The 22,253-nt window shown below is 40.2% G+C and overlaps 1 protein-coding gene across 1 annotated transcript in view; it reads right to left on the bottom strand.

Moving 5' to 3' along the window:
• ADGRA1 (adhesion G protein-coupled receptor A1) overlaps positions 1-22,253 on the bottom strand; it is a 310,905-nt gene that overhangs the window by 194,364 nt on the left and 94,288 nt on the right. The window contains exons 3-6 of the mRNA XM_081007127.1: positions 21,397-21,468; positions 17,124-17,195; positions 8,686-8,757; positions 3,979-4,142 (exon numbers count right to left, since the gene is read on the bottom strand). Coding sequence (XP_080863253.1) covers positions 3,979-4,142; positions 8,686-8,757; positions 17,124-17,195; positions 21,397-21,468 — 380 coding nt within the window. The remainder of the gene's footprint in view (positions 1-3,978; positions 4,143-8,685; positions 8,758-17,123; positions 17,196-21,396; positions 21,469-22,253) is intronic.

Here is a 22,253-nt window from a genome sequence, read left to right as displayed (position 1 = left end):
TAATCTCTCTATAATTTTTGGAGATTGCATCTGAGTAAACAATGTTTTCCAGGGTTACCTTATTCCTTTACTGACCCACCCTGGGTGCTTCTTAAGTGAATTTGAAGTGAGAAACACTTTTGAGCCCCAGTTCTTACAGACTAGTGAAAACCAGGCGATTTGATGGCTTTCCTTATCTGTTATGAGAGGGCATTTTCTTAGGTCATAGAGCAAAATAATATGATGAAGCTAATTCAAAATACATGGTTTTCACTCTGATATAGAAAGCTACAAGACTCACCAACAGGTTAGATAGCAGTGGCAACGACCAATAAGATAAGCCAGGACATAAGCTTACTAAAGAACAACGCCATTAGTTGACTCCATCAAAAAATGTAATTACTGCATGGAATAACTTTCAGTTCACAAAGGAGGAAGAAAAGATTCTATCCTGTAGCTATTAGAGAAATGCAGAATGAGAAGATTGAAGCCAAAGAAGTATGTAAATGGCCTTCCCCCCCCCATACAATTTTTTATTCCAAGAATGTGGACTCTAAATTTCTACTAGAACAAAAACCACGGGGTACAGCACAATGTGTTGATCTGAAAAAACTACCATAAATATTTGTTTACTGTAGACCATAGATGCAAAGAAACAAAGCCTGAGAAGGCAATTCATATTATCTAGCCTGAGCCACAGTAGAATAGTCACAAAGAAATTAATATTTGTGCTATAGCTTCACCCTTACAATTTATGCTTAATTTTTGACAGGCTTAATCTGGGACTCATATGGATACCAATATATATTGCCCCTTGGGGGAAAAACAGCAGCTGCAACTATTGATTTTACCTGGAGAAATGGTACAAAGATAAATGGTTAACCCTACCTTCCTCAGACCAACCCTGTGATTCATTTATAGTAAGGTTTTCAAACGCAACAGGAGATCCTAATCTATTTGAACCCTAAAATACGGGTGTTGCCTAGGAATGATCTCATATGGCCTAAAATATCAGGGTGCAGAGGAAGATGCATCCTAAGCTCCCTGACACCTTCCCTACTGCAAGTTAGGATCAGGTGTCTGTTGCTTGTATGTCATTTTACTTAAATGAATGTGATTAAATTGAGGTCCATACTACCCCTGACTTTAGTCACATAATTCCACCCTAAAGTGAAGGCTTGTTTTGAGATACTGTGTGGCGGTCTGTCTAGACTCGATACCCTAGCATAGGGCTATAGGAGATTTAATCTAGACCTGGATTCCTATGCCTGCAATTTGCCCAGAAAAGAGTTCTATTGAAATTCACTTAAAGGCAGAGCTATACAACTACTGCCATGTGTAGTCTGGCCCTTAATCTTTTGAGGAGTCATGCAAGTCAGAGAAGCCTTTAAAAAGTAACAGCTACTTCTAACGCTAATATTCCTCTCCTTTGTCATCTCCTCCAGAAAATAAAAATAAAAAACCTGTATTGCAAACGAATAAAAAACATTTATAGACAGTGTAAATCTGACAATGATCTTATGAATTAAAACCTGTCATTCGTGCTGTTCATTGTACATTCATTTCAATAAGTATTTTATACGGCGTGCTTTCAGCTAAACCTCTTTTTCCCTTATGAAGCAAGTGACAAACAAGGAAAGAGTATGAACATTAGGCAAAGGCAACAGTGTAAAAAGTCTGCAAAGGAAAAATAATTAAAAACATTTATTGTCTCCACATCTGGTGCACAGAAATATGTTTAACAACATAGACTGAACATTTAACTTAATGCTTCAATGTGCAGGAAAGCATTATGAAATATATTCCACAGCATCATTCAAGTTTCCTCTTAATTGCCACTGGAGTTGTACGTTTCTGCTGTCAGTGGGTTTCTGTGGTTCCTCGTTATGTGTCCTGGCCTGTCCCATTGGTTTTTTGGCAAAAGAGATTTTGCCTCTATGGGTGGGTCTTGAATCCTCATCTATGGATCAGCTAGGGGTACTCTCTGCAGACATCCTGCCCAGGAAGCTCTGTTGTGTGGGCCGCTTCCCCTCCTCTTTGGGTGTTGTTGGGCACATAAGGGGACCTAAATCTGTGCCTCCAAGGATGCCTGGAGACTGGCATAGCAAGGACACTGATGGCTGAGCCACTGGGGCTGATGAAAATGGGAGGATGATGCTGGACTATGCCAAAGGTCCATCTAGTCCAGCATTCTGTTCTAACGGTGAAAGCCAGATGTCTATGGGAAGTGCACAAGCACATGTTCTCCACTGGTATTCTCCTGCAACTGGCATTCTGAGACATGCAATCTCCAGTACTGAAGAAAGATCATAGACATCATGGCAAGCAGCTGTTGATAGTGTTATCCTTCTTTAATTTGTCTAATCGCCCTTTAAGGTGTTTTCTCTCCTTCCTTCCTGGGCTGACCCACCATTGGATAAGGCAGTTGTTCCACCAACATAGCAGAATATCGCAAATCCCAGCATAATTTGAGCGTAGGACTGATCTGTCGGTTCCTCAACATTTTCTAGCTGAGTTTAAGTTTGGTTAATTATAAAGTAAAATGGTGAAGGTAATTAATTTGAAGAAAAGGCAATAGTCTCCTCAGGACCATCTTTGCAGCAGCTCTGTCGGCAACCTGCGAAGGAGCCTGAAGTTTTATAGTCAGCATGTCAATGTAATCAATATAAATAATATAAAAGATTGACTAAAAATTAAGTAACCCTTTGGCTTTGTCCTTGGATACCAAGTGTGAAAATTAATGGAACAGCCATAAAGCCAAGAAGAAAGTAAAATTTCTTACTTCAGATTTCTAGAAATGAGAATAGCTGCTGGCTGCTCAGCGAGGCTGAATTAGCAAAGCTTGCTTACAGCACATAGGGAAAATTGCCTGGGATCAGTTATGCTTCAGGCAGACCTTGCCAAAACCTTCTGTTCATGTTTTAATGAAGATAAACAGGTACAAATCCAGACTTCATGTCAAATGAACTTCACTGGGTGGCATCAATTTTATATTTAATTCATAAGAAAAACTTGTTTCTAATAAGTTATTTTGCACAACAAAGTATTGGTTCTGGTAAGAAGCTGCAATGCCAAGGTGTTTCAGACTCTGATAGTCACATATTTGACTTGCTATACAGATGAACTGCTGTAACCACAGGAAATTGGCTGAGGGGAAAGATCAACAGTCCTCTGACAGAGAAATTTGAAAGAAAAGGATGGTATAAAACTATTCAGAGTATTCTGGACAAAGTATTCTGGAGTACATTTTATAAATGCACGCATGTAAGCTGCACATACAAATGCTTTGCAAGTCAAATAACCATGTGGCACATAGCGAAATAATATTTCTTCCTATACAAAACCTAGAGAATAACTTCTAAGTTTTTTCAGGGTCAGTTTTGTTCTCATGATGAGATCTTCAGAAAGCGACATAGACACTGTGGTTTCAAGATTGCTCTGATATAAGAGACAGGACTTGACACATGTTATTTTATCTCCTTCCCATCCATTCCGTTTCTATTATTTCAAATATTTGTTTTAAGATCTTTGCCTCTCTTAAAGCTCCCCATTATTAAAATTCATCCTTCCCTACACAGGTACAGCTTATATTGCAAGGCTTGTGAAGGTGAGTGGCAGATAGATTGACATTTATTCCCTGTTGTCACACTACAATCTAATGAAAAAAGATTATTTATTTGAAGATAAAATGCAATGAGAAATACCTTTCCTATGATACATTCAAATGTGTAAGAGTTACAAAGGCAGATAAGGGCACTGGTAGTTTTACAAGGAACATTTATTTATACACAAAAGAGATCTGCAATCTAATTTTGTTTTTGGTTTTTTTAAGTTGCACATTGTTTAACCTTAAGCCTCAGTATGGTTTCTGACATATTTGCTTTCTTGCAGCTATCATCCAGTTCTGCACACCAATCACTTGGCATTTATCCTTCGGAATACACTTTCTCTGAGAACACTGGTTTCAATTCATGATGCTGAAAGTAGAGTACCACTCACCGCACATCAGCTGATTTTCTTTCAGGTTCTGAAATGATGTTCCTTGTAAACTCCTGGGGAAAGCACAAACTGTTTCTTCCGAGATCCGAACTGAGGCATTTCTAGCCCAGTGTAAAACCCATTTGAGATTACAGTCACAGGTGAGAGAATCAGTGTAGAAATGTCTGAAATGAAACCCAAAACCAATCAATACTGTCCCTTTCAAAATGATTTTTATACAGTGATTGTCACAGAAAACTAATCATTGAAACACTGACAACATTTCACAAATCTTAGTTAAGTAGCTCTTAGAAGAAAGCTAGACAGATAATCCGAGTGGCGTCCGGCACTAATGACACAGCAGCAAGGACAAGTTGTGCATCCTCTATCTGCACATAATCATCCACATCCATTCATCTCTCCTCCATGAGGCTGAACATGTTGTTGCATGCCACCCCATGCAGTGTAAGATTCCAGGGGTTCCAGATGCCTCCCCAGGGTTTGGTCTTCTTGGAATGAGGCACTGCAGAGACTATGTTGCATTTATGATCTATGATTTATTCACACATATATACAAAAGAAGTTTAAAGACTCTCTCAAGGCAAATCTTAAAAAATGTAGTATAAACCCCCAACAATTGGGAAACACTGGCCTGCGAGTGCTCCAACTGGAGAACAAGGTGTCATGGGCTTTGAAGACACTTGAACTCAGGACAAAAGGGAGAAACGTACTAAGAGGAAGGCATGTTTGACAAACCCTCACCATGATCAACTCTCATCCGAAAACCTATGTCCACACTGTGGAAGGATGTGTGGATCCAGAATTGGCCTCCACAGTCACTTACAGACTCACTGTTAAGACCTTGTTCATGGAAGACAATCTTACTCTGCTATGAGTGATCGCTGAAGAAGAAGACAACCTGAGCCTGCAATGGAGGGACTCACAGCATTAGCACCCAGAAGGTCTTGCTTTTTCCATAGCCAGTGCTTTTCTTCTAGGAAAAAAAGGTGCGAGTACAGTGTATCTTTGAGTGCCCCCATAAAAAGAGCACTGGCCACAGACTTGGATTCAAGCAGAAATTAAGCATGGCTCTCATTCTCAGGCTTCTGTCTGCAGCCTCCTTCCAATTCAGCTCCCGCACACAGCTCTACTCTGGCTATTGTCCTTCTCACTACCATCCAGGTGAAAGAGGGGTCTCATCCGTTTGCCTTCCGGCACAGAGCAGCTTCATTTCTTATACTAATGACATGTATTTAGAGCCAATTAACTCACCAAGAAACCTGCCCAGCTCCTTCAACAATGGAAGCCCCCAGTCTCACAACACTGTTTCTCTGTAGGCACAGAACATGCATTTCCCCCCAGCTAAGCATGGTTCCAACTTAGGACATTTCTGATAGCTGCAAATAGAGGAAGGGCAATTCACTTGCACTTCCTGGGTTAAATCAAGGTTCACATGTGCTTGAAGTACCCCCTCTAAAAGCAATGGAACTTTTAAGTCATGGCTACTGTAAGTCCCATTTATTGAAATGGTTCTATTTTAATAAAGATTAAGTTCAGAGCCAACCCCTGCATTTCTTTTCACTTATTGCTTACAGTCTTCCTGAGCAAAGACCAAAGTAGCTAACTGCAAACAGAAAGCCATACAGTCAATGCAATCATCCTATGATCATCATCTGAAACTCTTCTTCGTGGCCTCCTCTGTGAGAGGTCTTGAGGGCAGCAACACAAGAACGGGCCTTTTCTGCAGTGGCTCCCCGCTTGCAGAATACTCTCCCCAAGGAGGCTCACCTGGCACCTTCATTACGTATTTTGAGGTGCCTGGCACAAACATTCCTTTTCTCTAATGTTTTTGGCTAATTAATTAGCTAATCTATGGCCTTTTAAACTAGGGTGAGGGATTGTTTTTGTTTGTTATTATGATATGCATTTTTGTGTCATTTTGGATGAAGGGTGGTATAGAAATTTGATAAATAGCAAGAATAATAAAACAACCAAACATAGCATAGATCAAAATATAAATCAAGTTTAGCCCACGTGTCAAAGCAATGATAGAATCTGTAGAATCCATTATAATTAATTTAATAACAGGGTTCCTCCTCCTGGCCTTGATGTCTCAACTGCAGGTTCCCATACTTCACTTCACTCATATAATGATGGGAACTTCTTGTCGGTGGGATGATCCCATGCCACTGGGGAGCGTGCCAGGGCATTCTTCAAAACATGCTTGAACTAATTTGTGCTTACCATTAATGTCCTAAACCATTCAGTATCTTCTCCCGTATAGCTCTACGCCTCTGAAAGCCTATGTAAACAGCACTGCTATTTGCCCACAAGTCTGATTATGCCACCACGACACTATGTAAACAATGCGGCTCTTTAATCAGATGTTTTGTTTGTCTTCTTGGACAGCAGGATAATGATATGGGTGTTTTAGCTGAGCTTTGTGCTCTACATGGATGCACCATTCCACCTTTCCCTTTATTAATGGGATATGTATACATGCCAATGAGGAGTTTGCTCCCAGGTCCAGTAGCTTGATGAATTTAAATGACATCCTCCTTCCACTTATGGATGTTTGGGAACAATGAAAGCTCTTGTCTTAGCGTCCAATTCAACATTTGCTCTTAAGCTTACAGTGCTATATGAGGTATTTGGGACATGGGTTATTTAAGAGTACAGAATTAAAATAATAATAACAACAACTCTCACTATGTGAAAGCATGTAGCCAGGTTATCTACTGTATGTGACTTAGGATTTAAACATTTTAACTGGAGAAGTGGGGAATCCAGTTTTTCAGAATTATTGAGGTAGAATTAATTTTGGCTCTCAACCTGGGAATTTTAATTTGGCATTTCAGGTGAGAGAGAGAGAAAACACATTGAGTGTAGTCACTGTGCATCTGCTGCTCAGGAAATCACCCAGGTAAGAGTTGGCAGGCTACCACATGTGAGAGGTGTGGCTGCAATCCAATGGATGTGATTGGAGCGAACCTCCACGGAATTCCCTTTCTGGAATGGTGATATTTATTTTCCCAGGCTTGTATATATACCATGGGGAAGGGCCATAGCTCAGTAGAAAATCTTTGTAGGCATCTGCTTTGCATGCAGAAGGTCCCAAGTTCAATCCCTGGCATCTCCAGGTAGGGTTGGCAGACGCCATATCAGAAACCCTTGAGAGCTGCTGCCAGTCAGTGTAGATCAGGCATCCCAAAACTCGACCTTCCAGCTGTTTTGGGACTACAACTCCCATCATCCCTAGCTAACAGGACCAGTGGTCAGGGATGATGGGAAATATAGTCTCAAAATATCTGGAGGGCCGAATTTCGGGATGCCTGGTGTACATAATACTGAGCTAGACTAACATTTGGTTGGACTCGGTGTAAGGCTCTGTTAGGTTTTATTCTCTCTCTCCTGTTTAGTTTTAAGCTGTTAGGTTAGTTCATTTGTATTGTTTTCAGTAATATTAAATGGATTGATTTTTCTCTAATGACGTATCTACTTTTTTGACACCATGATTATCTGCAAAAAGTGCCTGGTATGGTTTTGTTTTTTTAGTTCTACTGTTGCCCATTTGACATGCTCAGAACCACTCTGGGCACAATTTTGTGGAAAAGTGGCATACAAACAAAGAGGCCCAGCCTATGATGTTTTGATGCCTGAGGCAAATTGCAAGATGGCGTCCTCCCCACCCCACAATTCCATGTCCCGAAACCAACCAGATGGAGGCTGAACCTTGCTTCAACAGTAGTGATGGAACAAAGCATCCTCCACTGAGGGCAGCATGCTAGCTAAGCAGGGGTCATGGTAGGCACAACACCTTGCTACAACACCTTTACTACCTTATACCCACTCTATCAGCTGCCTGAGGCATCTGCCTTACTCTGCCTAACGAAAGCCATAGATGGATATCTGCATTATGTCTTCCAAAGCATTTGACTTTGATGGGCCTGGGCTATAGCCTTTCAGTTCCATAATTCCAACAGACGATGTCAAATTCTATTTCTAATTTAGTGAAATCAATAACAGTATATAGGCTCTGTACTATTTAACTGCCACATGGAAGTCTTTAAGCAGAGGTTGGATGGCCATCTGTCATGTATGATCTAGTTGAGATTCCTGCATTGAAGGGGGTTGGACTAGATGATGCTTGGGATCCCTTCTAACTCTACAATTCTATGAGTCTATGCAAGTAATTATAGAAGCACTATTTACCCTCTACACTCGTTAATTTTTCATCATTATTTTTATTGTTTAATAAAAAAAACCCCATCTGCTAGAAAAGAGGAATGTTTAAATGTTTTAACTCTAATAAGTAGGTTTAATCTAAGTAGGGTTATAATGAACATATAAGATGTTTTATGTAAACACTGTAAGGAATTAATTTGCTTGTTCTCTGCTTCCATCCACCCCTTCATAAAATGTTAAGGGAAATCAACCATAAAGCTTCAGCATTTTTTAAAAAAACAACTTCAAATTAAAAATCACAATGAAACAATTATTACAACCCTACTATTCTGGCTCCAACACAACTGTTTAATATTCCAGTGATCTGAAAGTATTCCATGTGACAGAAAAGGATTAGAATGTGTTTTACAAAATGCACATAAGGAATTTATATTAATTTCACTGAACATACAATGCTGAAAATCTATATAATGATGAAGCTAATCACAGTAATATGTGTAAATGGAGCCAAAATGGGCCTTTACCTAATCAAGGCATACTTACAAGGCTTTCAGAGCTAAAAGCTCGGAGAAGAGTCCATTCATGAGACTTGAAAAAATGTTCCCTGATAAATTCCTAAAATGGAAAAAAGATTTTTTTTAAAAAAGACATCTCAAATCACACCACTTTTTTTGTTCTCACAAAAAAGCAGCCAAGGAATATCCAATTAGGCCAAACATATCCTTTGCAGAAGTAGGATCTGATTTTACAATACTTCACATTTACTACCATCTCTAGACTTTCTAACCTTGGGACCACCCTGGCTCTTTAAAAAAATGGTGCCTGGATGCAGTGATGGTTCAACAAACTGAGAATGAATCCTAGTAAGATGGAGGTTCCCCGGTCCCAGAGTTTGGGGAGTTCACTGGTTCTGGATGGGTTGCACTCCCTCTGAAAGAGCAGGTGAGTAGTTTGGAGGTGCTCCTCAATCCATCTTTGTCACCGGAGGCACAGGTGACACCTGTGGCAATGAACGCTTGTTATCAACTCAGGTTGGTGCACCAACTGCACCCTTTCCTGGACAGGGATAGCTTAGCCGCTGTGATTCATGCATTGGCTACCTCATGACAGGACTACTGCACTCTCTGTTGGACTTGCCTTGCAATTGATCTCAATGCAGAATGCTACATCCAGATTGAGCAGAGTACCTGTAGACAAACATTATACCAGAGCCAAGAAATCTGCTGATCAGCTGCCATGTTCAAGGGCCTGTTAACACTGACAACCCTAAAGGACCTCCCTGAAAGACTTTCTGCCCCTATATATATTTGGGGAGACTCTACTTCATGGCACCACACCCTACAAAATATAGGGTGGTGACCCAAATACATTTTTGCTGTTGCCTCTATTCTATGGAAGGCCATACATGAAGGAGCAACCACCCATTGGTTCAGACATCTTGTGAAGACTTATATTTTCCCCCAGGCTTTACCTGACCCAAAAGATTGGATTCTGATATCAATGTATGAATTCCCCGAATCACTGTATTACTTTCCTTCATATGTTTTTTATATTGTTTTACTGGTTTTAGGCTGCATTTTTTTGTTTTTATTTTAATGGATATTGGTTTTATATTGTGCATAACGTAGACCACTAAGCAATTTAAAAATGTTTTAAAATAAATAAATAGGGTGTGTTTCAGCAAACATGTTTTGTTTGTAACATGATTGGGTTCTTCCTCCTCCCTGCAAAAAAATAAAATAAAATCAAAAAACATCCCTACTCATTATTTGTTCTGTGCTTGTCTCTGGCAGTGAAGAGAGTGATTAGCTGTTCCAGTAACATTTACACAGTAACGAGAGACGTTGTTATATGATATTGTACAGCTAATCATTGGTGATTATTCAGAGTCAGGATGAAATAGAAATCAGAGGTACTTGAATCAAATAAATGAATAAAATTTAAAGAAGCTTAATTTGCAGCAGAAGGAATATTTATATTTTCAAAAATCCAAGCAGAGATTTCAGTCGATCCATCAAAATGGGTCTAGATATATTATTAAAGGAAAACACCAGTCTTCTACATCACCTGATATTTAGAGCAGAGAATTCCTAAGAGATGTATGAATTACTGAGAGCCCCATTACGCTTTCAAAATTACTCTGCGTAACTCATCCTTAGAACAAGCAACATGGCCACTGAGGAGGAAGACGTAAAGAAAATGTGCTGCCTTTAAAATGTGCAATTTACAATCATGTTTCAAATATGAACAGCTCACCACACATAAATATGGCCAAGGGATAAATAAGCAAGTCATGAAAAGACAGGCCAGTATATTAGTCAGGCATATTTTTAGCTATCAGCTACCATCATCCACATCTGCCATAAAATATGAACCATTTCAGTAAATTTCCTCAGTTAAAAAAATTAATATATAATGTAAGTATTAAACTCATACCAGAAGAGGGCAGAGGGGGAGGAAGGGAGAAATCAATCGCAAATAATGGTATGTCATAAATTTGTAAGTCAGATTCTAATAGTGGGAAAAATATGAGACATGAACATCTCCTCTCACAAGGGAAGTCTCCTCCAGAGAAAATGAAAAGCAGATAGGGTGGTGGAACACATGGTAAGGGGATTGTTCCATCAGAAGAAGCATTTCTGCTTGCTGGACAAAACAACCTCTCCTCTCCTGCCCCTGTGTACTGTTCTGGAGATTCTCCTTTCTTTCCAAGCAAATTTCAGGAAGACACAGCAGAGGGAGGAGGGTCCTACTGCCATAGCAGGAGTCATTGGGCTGGATTCTGCTAGCACAACAACTTGCATCAATTTGGCCCATAGCATACAACTATATCAAGCGTATGAACAGCATTTATCAGAGAAGATTAAGTGCTGAGCCCCAGCCACCAAAGACGTGAGGAAAAAACTAAGTTTGTTGTTGTTTAGTCGTTTAGTCATGTCTGACTCTTCGTGACCCCATGGACCAGAGCACGCCAGGCACTCCTGTCTTCCACTGCCTCCCGCAGTTTGGTCAGACTCATGTTTGTAGCTTCGAGAACACTGTCCAACCATCTCGTCCTCTGTCGTCCCCTTCTCCTTGTGCCCTCCATCTGTCCCAACATCAGGGTGTTTTCCAGGCAGTCTTCTCTTCTCATGAGGTGGCCAAAGTATTGGAGCCTCAGCTCCAGGATCTGTCCTCCCAGTGAGCACTCAAGGCTGATTTCCATAAGAATGGATCGGTTTGTTCTTATTGCAGTCCATGGGACTCTCAAGAGTCTCCTCCAGCACCATAATTCAAAAGCATCCATTCTTCAGCGATCAGCCTTCTTTATGGTCCAGCTCTCATTTCCATACATCACTACTGGGAAAACCATTGCTTTAACTATACGGACCTTTGTTGGCAAGGTGATGTATCTGCTTTTTAAGATGCTGACTAGGTTTGTCATTGCTTTTCTCCCAAGAAGCAGGCGTCTTTTAATTTCGTGACTGCTGTCACCATCTGCAGTGATCATGGAGCCCAAGAAAGTAAAATCTCTCACTGCCTCCATTTCTTCCCCTTCTATTTGCCAGGAGGTGATGGGACCATGATCTTCGTTTTTTTGATGTTGAGCTTCAAACCATATTTTGCGCTCTCCTCTTTCACCCTCATTAAAAGGTTCATTAATTCCTCCTCACTTTCTGCCATCAAGGTTGTGTCATCTGCATATCTGAGGTTGTTGATATTTCTTCTGCAATCTTAATTCTGGCTTGGGATTCATCCAGCCCAGCCTTTCGCATGATGAATATAAGTTAAATAAGCCGGGAGACAATATACAGCCTTGTCGTACTCCTTTCCCAATTTTGAACCAATCAGTTGTTCCATATCCAGTTCTAACTGTAGCTTCTTGTCCCACATAGAGATTTCTCAGGAGACAGATGAGGTGATCAGGCACTCCCATTTCTTTAAGAACTTGCCATAGTTTGCTGTGGTCGACACAGTCAAAGGCTTTTGCATAGTCAATGAAGCAGAAGTAGGTGTCTTTCTGGAACTCTCTAGCTTTCTCCATAATCCAGCGCATGTTTGCAATTTGGTCTCTGGTTCCTCTGCCTCTTCTAAATCCAGCTTGCACTTCTGGGAGTTCTCGGTCCACATACTGCTTAAGCCTGCCTTGTAGAATTTTAAGCATAACCTTGCTAGTGTGTGAAATTAGTGCAATTGTGTGGTAGTTGGAGCATTCTTTGGCACTGCTCTTCTTTGGAAAAACTAAGTTAGTCTCCGACTATAAGCAAAGTACTTTCCTTATTGCAAATGAATAATGATGGACCATTCATGACATGTCTATATATATATATGCACAATCTAGCCTCCTTCTTGTGTTAATAAAGTGAAAGGGATTCAGCTACTGGAAAGGATAGCAGGGTTGAGACTGCATGGCTCCCATAGCCCACCGTCAACATTCATACATGGAATGCAGATCCCTGAGTTGACGCAGGTAGACCTGTAGACCTGTAGACATACAGACTTTTGCTACATCACAGTCAGGGTTGGTGATGTGGTCCCACTGTTCCTTTCAACAGATGGACCCCCATCACATTATGAATGCATAGAGTGGGTTGCACATTAATCTCATCAAATTCCAGGGCCTCCACTACCATCCACATGGCATCCTGCTATATCTCTCTCTGCCCAAGACCTCTTCCTTCCAGTGATGCATACCTGGATAAAATGAGTTATGTTAATTGGAAACAGCTTTTTGTCCAAGCCAAATTCCCAGACCCCCTTCCCTTTAAAAAACTGACTTACAAACCAGTGGCAGCAGGAGCAGCAACACACTGGCTGAGGGAGGCCTATCCACCCTCCTCATCCAGGGCCTTGGCACAGAACCAAGGGTTTTCCAAAGCATTCCCGCCAGTGCTGTTTTTCTGGGAAAAGAGATGCCAGAACTCACCATGAACACCTCCCTCATTTCTCTTAGAATGGCAATGCCGCCCACATGAGATGTATCGGAACTGAGTTCCAGTTAGCTCCGGCTTTAAAAAAAAGCCCTGGTTCCCACCAATGAGAAACTTCCTATGGGCCTCCAGGAGTTTGTCACTGGCCAACCTTTCTCATGGTGGGAATTATGCTAAGATTATTAGTAGTACCTTCATGCATCCAATGACGTGGACTCTAGTATATGAAGGCATGTGCAACAATCGATGTGTTGGTCTGCACCAAGACTCTGGTGTTTTTACATCAAGAGACTAGCGCACCTACCCCACTAGAAATTATTTCCCCTTCCTTTGGCCTTTGGAGCTGGGAAAAGGGGAGGCAGTAGAGAGAAGTATTCAACTGGAATGCTTTTAAATCTTTGCAGGCTGAACCAGGAGATGCTCTACTGCTTTCAATAAGCAAAACAAACATAATTATCACAGGATGGTGTTTATATATGCTAAAATTATTATTGCGTGTCGAGGACCCCCAAGATACCCCCGAATAAAAACACGGTTCACACATCATTTTTGTTTTTGGCATACTTTGGGCCACAATTTTATTGAATTACAGTATGTGAGTGGTTGCTTGGGCATTGGTTAGCGACTATCTGTTCCCACTTGGAGGTAGGAACAGAACTGACAACCGCACCCCTGCGGAAGTCAGTAAGGGTAAACAATTTTGGGGAGAGAATAAAGCTGGGTGCTAGGCTCTCACCTCTCCCAAAATGCTCCCAGGGGCTCTTGTGTGGCCCTAGCCCTTTGCCAGGGATTCGGACAAAAGCATGGCGAGCCCCTAGATTCCTTTAACGGAATACCCTTGCAACAGCAGCATTGGAGGGGCAGGCACAGCCAACCACATCCTCTCCACCAATCAAAAATTAACCAATGCCTAACCACAACCTTACAAGTTGTGACGATTTGCTACGCAATAGGCAAAACCCAAATGGCACCAGCCAATCAGCCAAATGGTAAAATTCCTACCAGGCCCCTGCCCCAAAGCAGATGACCTCATGACAAGCATAGCAAGGTCAGCGCGAACAAACCCTAAATAAAGGGAGGGTAGGCGGGTAATCCGATGTGTGCAGCGAAAAGAGGAAGCTCAACATTGCGCACAGGGAACATATACAGCACCCCCATCAATCAAATAAAATTGCAACAATAAATTTTCCCCAGCAACAATTGAAGGTGTCCAATCAAATTTGTGGCCATCCAAACTAACCCACCCAGCAACAGGGGATGTCATGGTTGCTCCCACCGCAACACGTGCTCTCCATGAAGGAGAACCCGCTTTCTCATTGTTCCTGTACAACTAATGTTGTTTTCTCCTACTACCTTCACTCTCCTTCCTTATTTCCCCAATATGCTTTCCAATCTAATCTCTAAAACTCAATTGCTCCTCTCTACCTTCGGCACCACTCCCTTACCCCCACCCCATGGTTTTTCACTCTGGCCCCAGCCTATCCCACACTTCCTGCTTCTTCCCTATTGGTTCTCATTAGCAAGTGACCTCATTTCCTCCTTTTGCACCTTATCAACCACTTGGCATAAACCTCTTACCTTTAGCCACAAATTCTTGAACTATCACTATGTCAAGATTTCCTTTCGATCATATATGGTAATACCATATTTGCAAATTAAGGAAATAGGTATCTTAATTTGTGCTTGAAGGACATTTATTTATTTATTTATTTATTTATTTATTTATTTATTTGTAAAAGTAAAAAAAAAAGAAGACGAATTTTACACTAATAAAAAAGAAACAGAGGAAAAGAAGTATCGAGACTACATGTGTACATAGCAAACAATTAATCAACTTAAATGAGTGCCAAACAACACACTGACTACTTCATTAAAATTGATCAGTCTGCGATAGTGCCTCTGAAGGTAACCCAGTGAGAAGATTATTAGTTTTTCTGAACAACTCATTTGTCTCCAAATTATCAATTAATCTGGCAATCCCTTTATAATTCTACTACAATTTTGATCTTTCAAATGCTTTTCAGGACAATAGAGGCTAGAAATTAAAATACTATCAGCAGATGAATATTAACAACTGTATAGTACAGTTATGAGATTGTTCAAGGTATGTGAGATACACTACCAAGTATTAGACTTGAATGCAGAAAAAAGACTGAAAGTAATTCTGTTGAAGGAACACATGCCATGCCCCTGAAGATTCTGCTTAAATCTATTTGGATAGATTCAGAACTGTGCATGAGGCAAAACTGTTGCATGTGGATCAATTTGGTGATTAATGTAATATGGTGGAATATAGACCTTCCTGACATATCCTAGAGTTAATATAATCAAATCACAAGTGGTATTGACCTGATTGCACATAATCTTGGTTTTTGCTTTATGCAAGCTATACACAAACACCTAAACTTCTATTCCTGTTTTTAAATATTCTGTTACCTTTTATACAAAACACATTGCGCCTGCACTTCCCATGTAATAGTTAGGAGATAGTACAGTCATACATACACACCAGAAGGCAAGCTTTTACATACTGGTTCAAATCAAAAAAAGTATGTCCTCCCCCCTCCCCCCCCCCACACCTTATGTTGCTTACATACCACTAAGAGCTTTGCAAGTTCTAGTTTTACTTTTTGCTTAACAGTTTTCAACATCTACTTCAAACTTAGCATATTCAAACTGTACAAACATTTAATTTTTTTGAATGGTTTTTGCTGCCTTTGGGTTTTGTAGTTGGCCCTGGCGTCATTTGCCCCACTGTCATTTAATCTGATTGGCTGCAGCAACACATATGATTTAGTGTCATCACTTCAGACATAACATCATGGCAAAACCTTGGTCAAGGAGTCATCCCAGACAATCGCTTTAATTTAGTGTTGTGCCGAAAAGTTCCAGCTGGAACTCTTTCATCATATTCATTGGAGGCTGGGTGTGTGTTTGTCTGTGTGAGTAAGAGACGGGAAAACAAACTTGAAGGGAAAAGCTCAGTCTTTGATGGGCTAGAGCAGGCATGGCCAAACTCGGCTCTCCAGATGTTTTGGGACTACAATTCCCATCATTCCTGACTACTGGTCTTGTTAGCTAGGGATAATGGGAGTTGTAGTCCCAAAACATCTGGAGGGCCGAGTTTGGCCATGCTTGGGCTAGAGGATAACCTTCAGGGCAGGGGACTTAACATTAACCTCTGGACGCACTGAAGGCATCCCCCCTTTAACTGCAAAGACAAATGCACACACACACACACACACACACACACACCCCACTTGTCATTGTGGTAAGTGGCAGCAGCATTCCTAATCTGGTCCAGAGCCATTCCTCCTCCTTTATGGAAGGCTGCTGTATCACAGTGTAACACCCTTCCAGCTACACTGTTCAGGTAAAAATGGCTGTCACCAGTCATGGATAGGCACAGTCTTTTATTTTAATCCCACAATGCTCTGGGAGGGATGCTACACTGTGATATAGCATCCATCCAGAAATTTCTGAGGGGGTGTGGGTAGAAATGACCCCCCCCCCCAGATGGGTTAGGAACTCTGCCACCACACAACACAGCAGGGAGAAATGAGGTTCAAGAGAATGATGACAAAGAAGATGAATTAGTAAAAAAAAATGGTACTAAGAAAAAGCAGCAGAGGCTTCCACAAATAGGAAGGAAAGAAGCAAATTTCTTAAAGCAAACTTCTGCACTGTCATCTCCCTACCAGTGCTATTTTTTCTAGAAAAAGAGGTGCCAGAACTCACCATGAACGCATCCCTCGGTCTCTTATAATGGCAATGGGGCCCACCTGAGAGCTGCTGGAACTGAGCTCTGGCGAGTTTCGACAGAAAAATTGCCCTGCATAACCCCATTCCAAGGGAGGTGGTGGTTCTCGCAGCACTCCAGGATTTTTCAGAAGGGGGGAACTGAGACCCAAGAGTGCCTGCTCCCAAGAATGTAACTCCATTCATGTAACTCTGGATAAAGTAATTTAAACTCTTAGGAAAGTTACAATTCCTTTAAGGCATAATGATGAGTCGGTTTTCCTAATTGCAATAGCTGGCGTTTTTGATAGTTTTGAAAAGTACAATACTCACAATTTATGAAGGTTTTTAAGGCCAACAAAGATTTCAGGTGTTAAACAGCCAATTCTGTTATTAGAAAGATCCCTAAATAAAAAAGGGGAGGGGATAGCATTAATGAAGGAAAGTGCAAAATCATGAATAGTCTCATTAGCATTTTATCCTCATACAACCTTCAGACAGCTAATACAATTTTAAAAAGGATAACTGTTTTCTAAAATATAAGATTTATCCAAAAAAATAGAAAACACAGAACTTTCCCGACAAGTATTTCAATAAAATATGTTATTGTATTTAATCTGACTTCTTCATAAATTAGTCATATGTATAGAGATCTCAAAAACGGATGAAAAAGAAACTCCAGCCCCCCACAATGCCAATTTTTAAAGTGATGTTAAAGAGATCATAATCCACACACAAAAGGAATGGGTACTACCAGACACACAGCTGGGGGCAGCCAGGAGGTTTGATGGATGCAAGGGGTGTGTGTCTTAAACAAGGGAACTAAAAGTGTGTCTGAACTAGAGCATCCATCGATCATCACCTAATGCCTTATGTCTTGTACCACCAGCATTCTAGGCTCTCAGGAGACCAGACAGAACAGGCCATCGGGAAAGGTACCCAGACTGCAAACACTATGCACCACTCTTAGCTTGAATATGATCAGTTGACTCTCCAAACCAACTGCAACACCCTATAGCTCATACAGCCACTGCAGGCAAGCCACTCATGTCCAAATAACCTGGCAGTAAAGCCTCTACTTCTTGTGTCAAATCACTGCCCTGGCTCACTGGTTCAAGGGGTTACTGCCCTGGATTGTGATACCTGCCTGTCTTTGCCCTACTCAACACTGTATTGCTGCCTTGGAATTCTTATGCCAGGCTGTTATTCTGCACTTGGTCCTGGTTCTTTGATCCTTGTCTGACAGATCTCGTGCCTAATCTGTAACCACAAATGTCGCCCTACTCTTCCTTAATCCACTCACAGCTCAACTTCATCAGCACCCATTTCAGAACTAGGAGAGATGGTTCAACTTATCTAAAAAATATTTTAATACCAGTTTGGTCAACTGATAGAAGCAATAGGATCTCGGGATTTAGACTAAATTTAACCCAGAGCTGGTTTATAAATAATCTACTTATTTATCAACACTTACAGTCCACCCTTCCTCCCAAAAACTCAAATCAGTCACTTTATATATGGCTCTGATGAACATTTGGCTAATTTGGGCATCAAAGCAGAAAGCTGCATCGCTGAATACTTGCAGGATATGCATCCCTTTTCTCAACATATTCAGTGTAGCTATTAACTGAGACCAATTATCTAACCCAGTTTAAGGGAACTTTCTGTGTTCCTATGAGTCAGAGCCAGTTCAGGAAGAGGAAGGTTTGAGCATGATGGCAATCTCGATTTAGGGGGTATCAGCTGTGCATGTCAACACAAGAACTAATCACAAATGTGGTTCACCCATCTGAACCTGATGAGACTGAAGTATATGTAAGGTGAGCTGACCTGAAAATGAACCTATTTGGAAATTGATATTGCAGAGTTTGTGCAAAAATCTGCTGAATAGTATAAAACTCCTGTGGGATTTTGGGCCTCTCTCTTTCTCTCTCTCTCTCTCTCTCTCTCTCTCACACACACACACACACACACACGATTGTGAATTATCCCACAAAAAAGTAAAGGTGCTCTGCAAAATCTCTAAATCAAACACTAAAATCTAAATAAAGTTTGATACCGATACTAAAATCTGAACGTGTTTCATTTTCAATTTTTAAAGAAATGAAAGGGTATTTAGCAACCGAACCAAATCCCAAAATATTTAACTGAATGGGCATATTGGTTAAACCAAGATCTGCAAGTTTAGGCTGCTCTTTGTGAATTGGTTTGCCAAAGTGATGGCAAAACCTCTGCCATCAGTGCTATCTCCACACCCAATATGTTGCATAGGTTTTTAACAGTTTTTCTTAACAAGACATCAACAAAAAGAAACAGTTTGTACTAGCCTGCTTTTGGATGCCTTTCTACTGTTCCGTATTATTTCAGACCAAATTTACCTCATGTCACACAAATCTGGTGTTCATTTTTTTTGCTGTAAATATTTATACCAGAAATGTTGACTCATGAAATTGATCTTGTAAAACAACCAGACACATGGCCTGTGCTCAGATTTATTTTTCCTCGTAGACATCATTTTCTGTTAATCCACGAGATCTCTTTCTCTGCCATTGCAGATACTAAATTATCACAGTACAGTCAGTCAGCGAGGCTTCCAAATGAAATTGTTAATTTTATGTAGATTTGGCAGCCTGTGGTTTTCCAACTGACTCACAAAGCCTCATGTCACTTGCAAGATGTCTGTGTTACATTAACTTCAGCTGCTTACTATATCCTCTGTGGGAAATATATGAATGAATAGGAAACAGACTAAAGCACAGTCTTAAAGAAGTTAGCAGCCTTCAAGCACCAATTGCAACAAGAAAGCCATTCATTTATCTTGAAATGTAATCTTCTGTTTCCTAATCAGGCAACAGAAATAATCTTTTCTTTTCTTTTCTGGAGAAACTCATAATTATTTAGAAATAAATTATAATCGGGCTATTCACGGACTTTAAGATATTCCATATTGCATTGAAAATAATGTCTGAAACTGGTAAACAACCAGAAACACATTGTATGGAAGCCCAGAATAGTGATTATTTTTTATTTCTGTCTCTAGAGTGCCTGCTGCAGTATTTTTTCTCCAGTTATTTACAAACCCAGGAGCTTCTGCTCTGTGACCTTTGCCTTCACGGTTCTTTTGCTTGTGGCTGAGCAATATTGAATCACAGCTTATACAGCTTCCCCATTCTCCCCACAAGAGGTCAGGGTTGTGTTATTAGAGTACAATCATCTCCATAGCAATAAGACTCAATTGTCATCATAGCGTTTTCACAGATTTACAGTGACTCAAAGTGCATTCAGATTCACAGAGCAGATCTATTTGGAAACGTGAATAATTCCTGCACATATCTTGCTGTCCGTACACTGACTTTCCAATTTTCAGAATCACAAAGTAGATCTGTTTGGAAATGCATTTAATTTTTAACTAATCTATTGCTGTCCAGTCTGTATCGCCTCCATTTTTGAAGTACAAAACCTGTGCAATATTTTTGTTGTTGATGTCAAAGCCCAACTGTATTCAGGAAGGGCAATGAACATTATACATATCCTCCTAGTGGTGCAACAATAAAATGGCTAGCATATTTGCAAAGCTAAGCAGGGTCTGGTATGGTTTCAAATTGGATGGCAGACCACGTGCTAAGATTACTGCATTGCAGGTGGTTGGACTAGATGACCCTCAGAGTCTCTTCCAACTCTGCAATTCTATTATTCTATGATTCTGTGGATCCATAGTTGTGTATGCAGTTCAGGGAGTAAACTAAGAACAGATAGGCAGTACTACTAGGGTGGTCAAATATATAGGTCAAATATAATATATATTTTTCTTTTTCTTCTTCCTATTATTATCATCATCATCAACAACAACAATTATTTATACCCTCCCCATCTGACTGGGTTACCCCAACCACCCTGGGCAGCTTCCAACAAAATATAAAGGGACAAAATAAAAGCTTCCCAAAACAGTCATATAATTGTCTAACTCTCTGACATCTGACAGGAAGCAGTTCCACAGGGCAGACACAACTACCCTATGCAATATGCCCAGAAGTTCTAATGGATTTGTAATGTGTATCAAACTAACTTAAAAATGTACACACAGTAACTTAAAAATACGTATTTAAATTGCACTCTAAAGGATGGGAAGAAGGATTTTTTAATCAGGGGCAATCAAATTACCAAATATAACATATTTTACAAGAAATTAGTGATTATATCATTTCTAGTAAAAAGGAAGCTAAAGAACTATATAAAGCATATAAACATCACATAGTTGGTAATTAATATGTTGATTATCAAGTATTATGTTGATTATCAAGTACTATCAACTACAGATGTATATATTTTTACACTTAACTGAGCCCTCCTTGGAGCTTAAATGTTAATTTTAAATCATCGTAAAGTTCAGAAGAGTTATCATAGAAACAAATTTATACTTGTCCATGTAGATAAAGCACAAATCATGCGTAGAAAGAAAAATCTCAAAAAGAATCAAACAGCCCTATATGTAGTTCATATGTCCTACATGTTATAATTGCTTGGTGACATATTCCAAATTCCCCAAGGACAGAAATGTCAATATGAGTACAATTTCTAAGGTAATTCAGATGGAATTAATACTTACAGACGCTTCAGTTCCGAAAGTCCATAGAAGGCCCCAGGCTCAATAGTACTAATCAAGTTATTCTTCAGATCTCTGGAGATACACAATAGCAAAAGCAATTAATTATCAGTTTACATACAGCTTTTAGTTTCAAACACAAGCAGAAAAAGAAGATGGGTGAAGGCTGAGAATTCTTTAGGATTTATTGAAGGTAATAATAAGGAGGGAGGACATTGGAATAAAACAATATAGTTGGGGGTATTATTTTGGGGGGCTGAACATAAATTGAGGGGAAGGAGAGATAAGAGGGGGAAAACTTTACTTTTGTTTATTTCCACCACCCAAGTTAAAACTCCCAATTAAAACGTACAGCTTTACCAGCTGTAGGGAAAATGCATTATTAAGATATTCCATGAAAGGCAGTGAAATAATGACAGAAAGTCTACATATTGATTTGCTTCCTGATCACGCACAACTTAATGATGTGTATGTGGATTTGCATGCTCAGGAAGTAGTACACTGAGCTGCAAGTGCACACATGTATCACTAACAGCATGTACAAATCGCAGGAGACTCACAAAGGCACACACTTGGATAGAGTTGAGGAGCTAAATAGGTTTTCCACCTTTGATCTCCAGAAACAGATGCAGAAATGTTTCATTGGCCCTAATGACCTTGCATACTACCAACATTGAACTTTGTGTTTGAATCAATGGTATCTGAGACAGATATCAAGATGACAAGGCCAACAAAGACATTAAGGAGAACTGCATGGTACACCCCACTCTAACATAGCACCAGTACAGGCTTCAGTTGGCTGGGTTGCACATTTGAATGCTCATACTGTACATAATTGTGTGTGTGTGTGTGCGTGTGTG

The sequence above is a fragment of the Podarcis pityusensis genome (genome assembly GCF_964106645.2).
Source record: "Podarcis pityusensis genome assembly, chromosome: 5".
NCBI classification, from domain to species: Eukaryota; Metazoa; Chordata; class Lepidosauria; order Squamata; family Lacertidae; genus Podarcis; species Podarcis pityusensis.
Note: the sequence above shows the minus strand (reverse complement) of the source record. Positions and strands in the feature narration are given on the sequence as shown.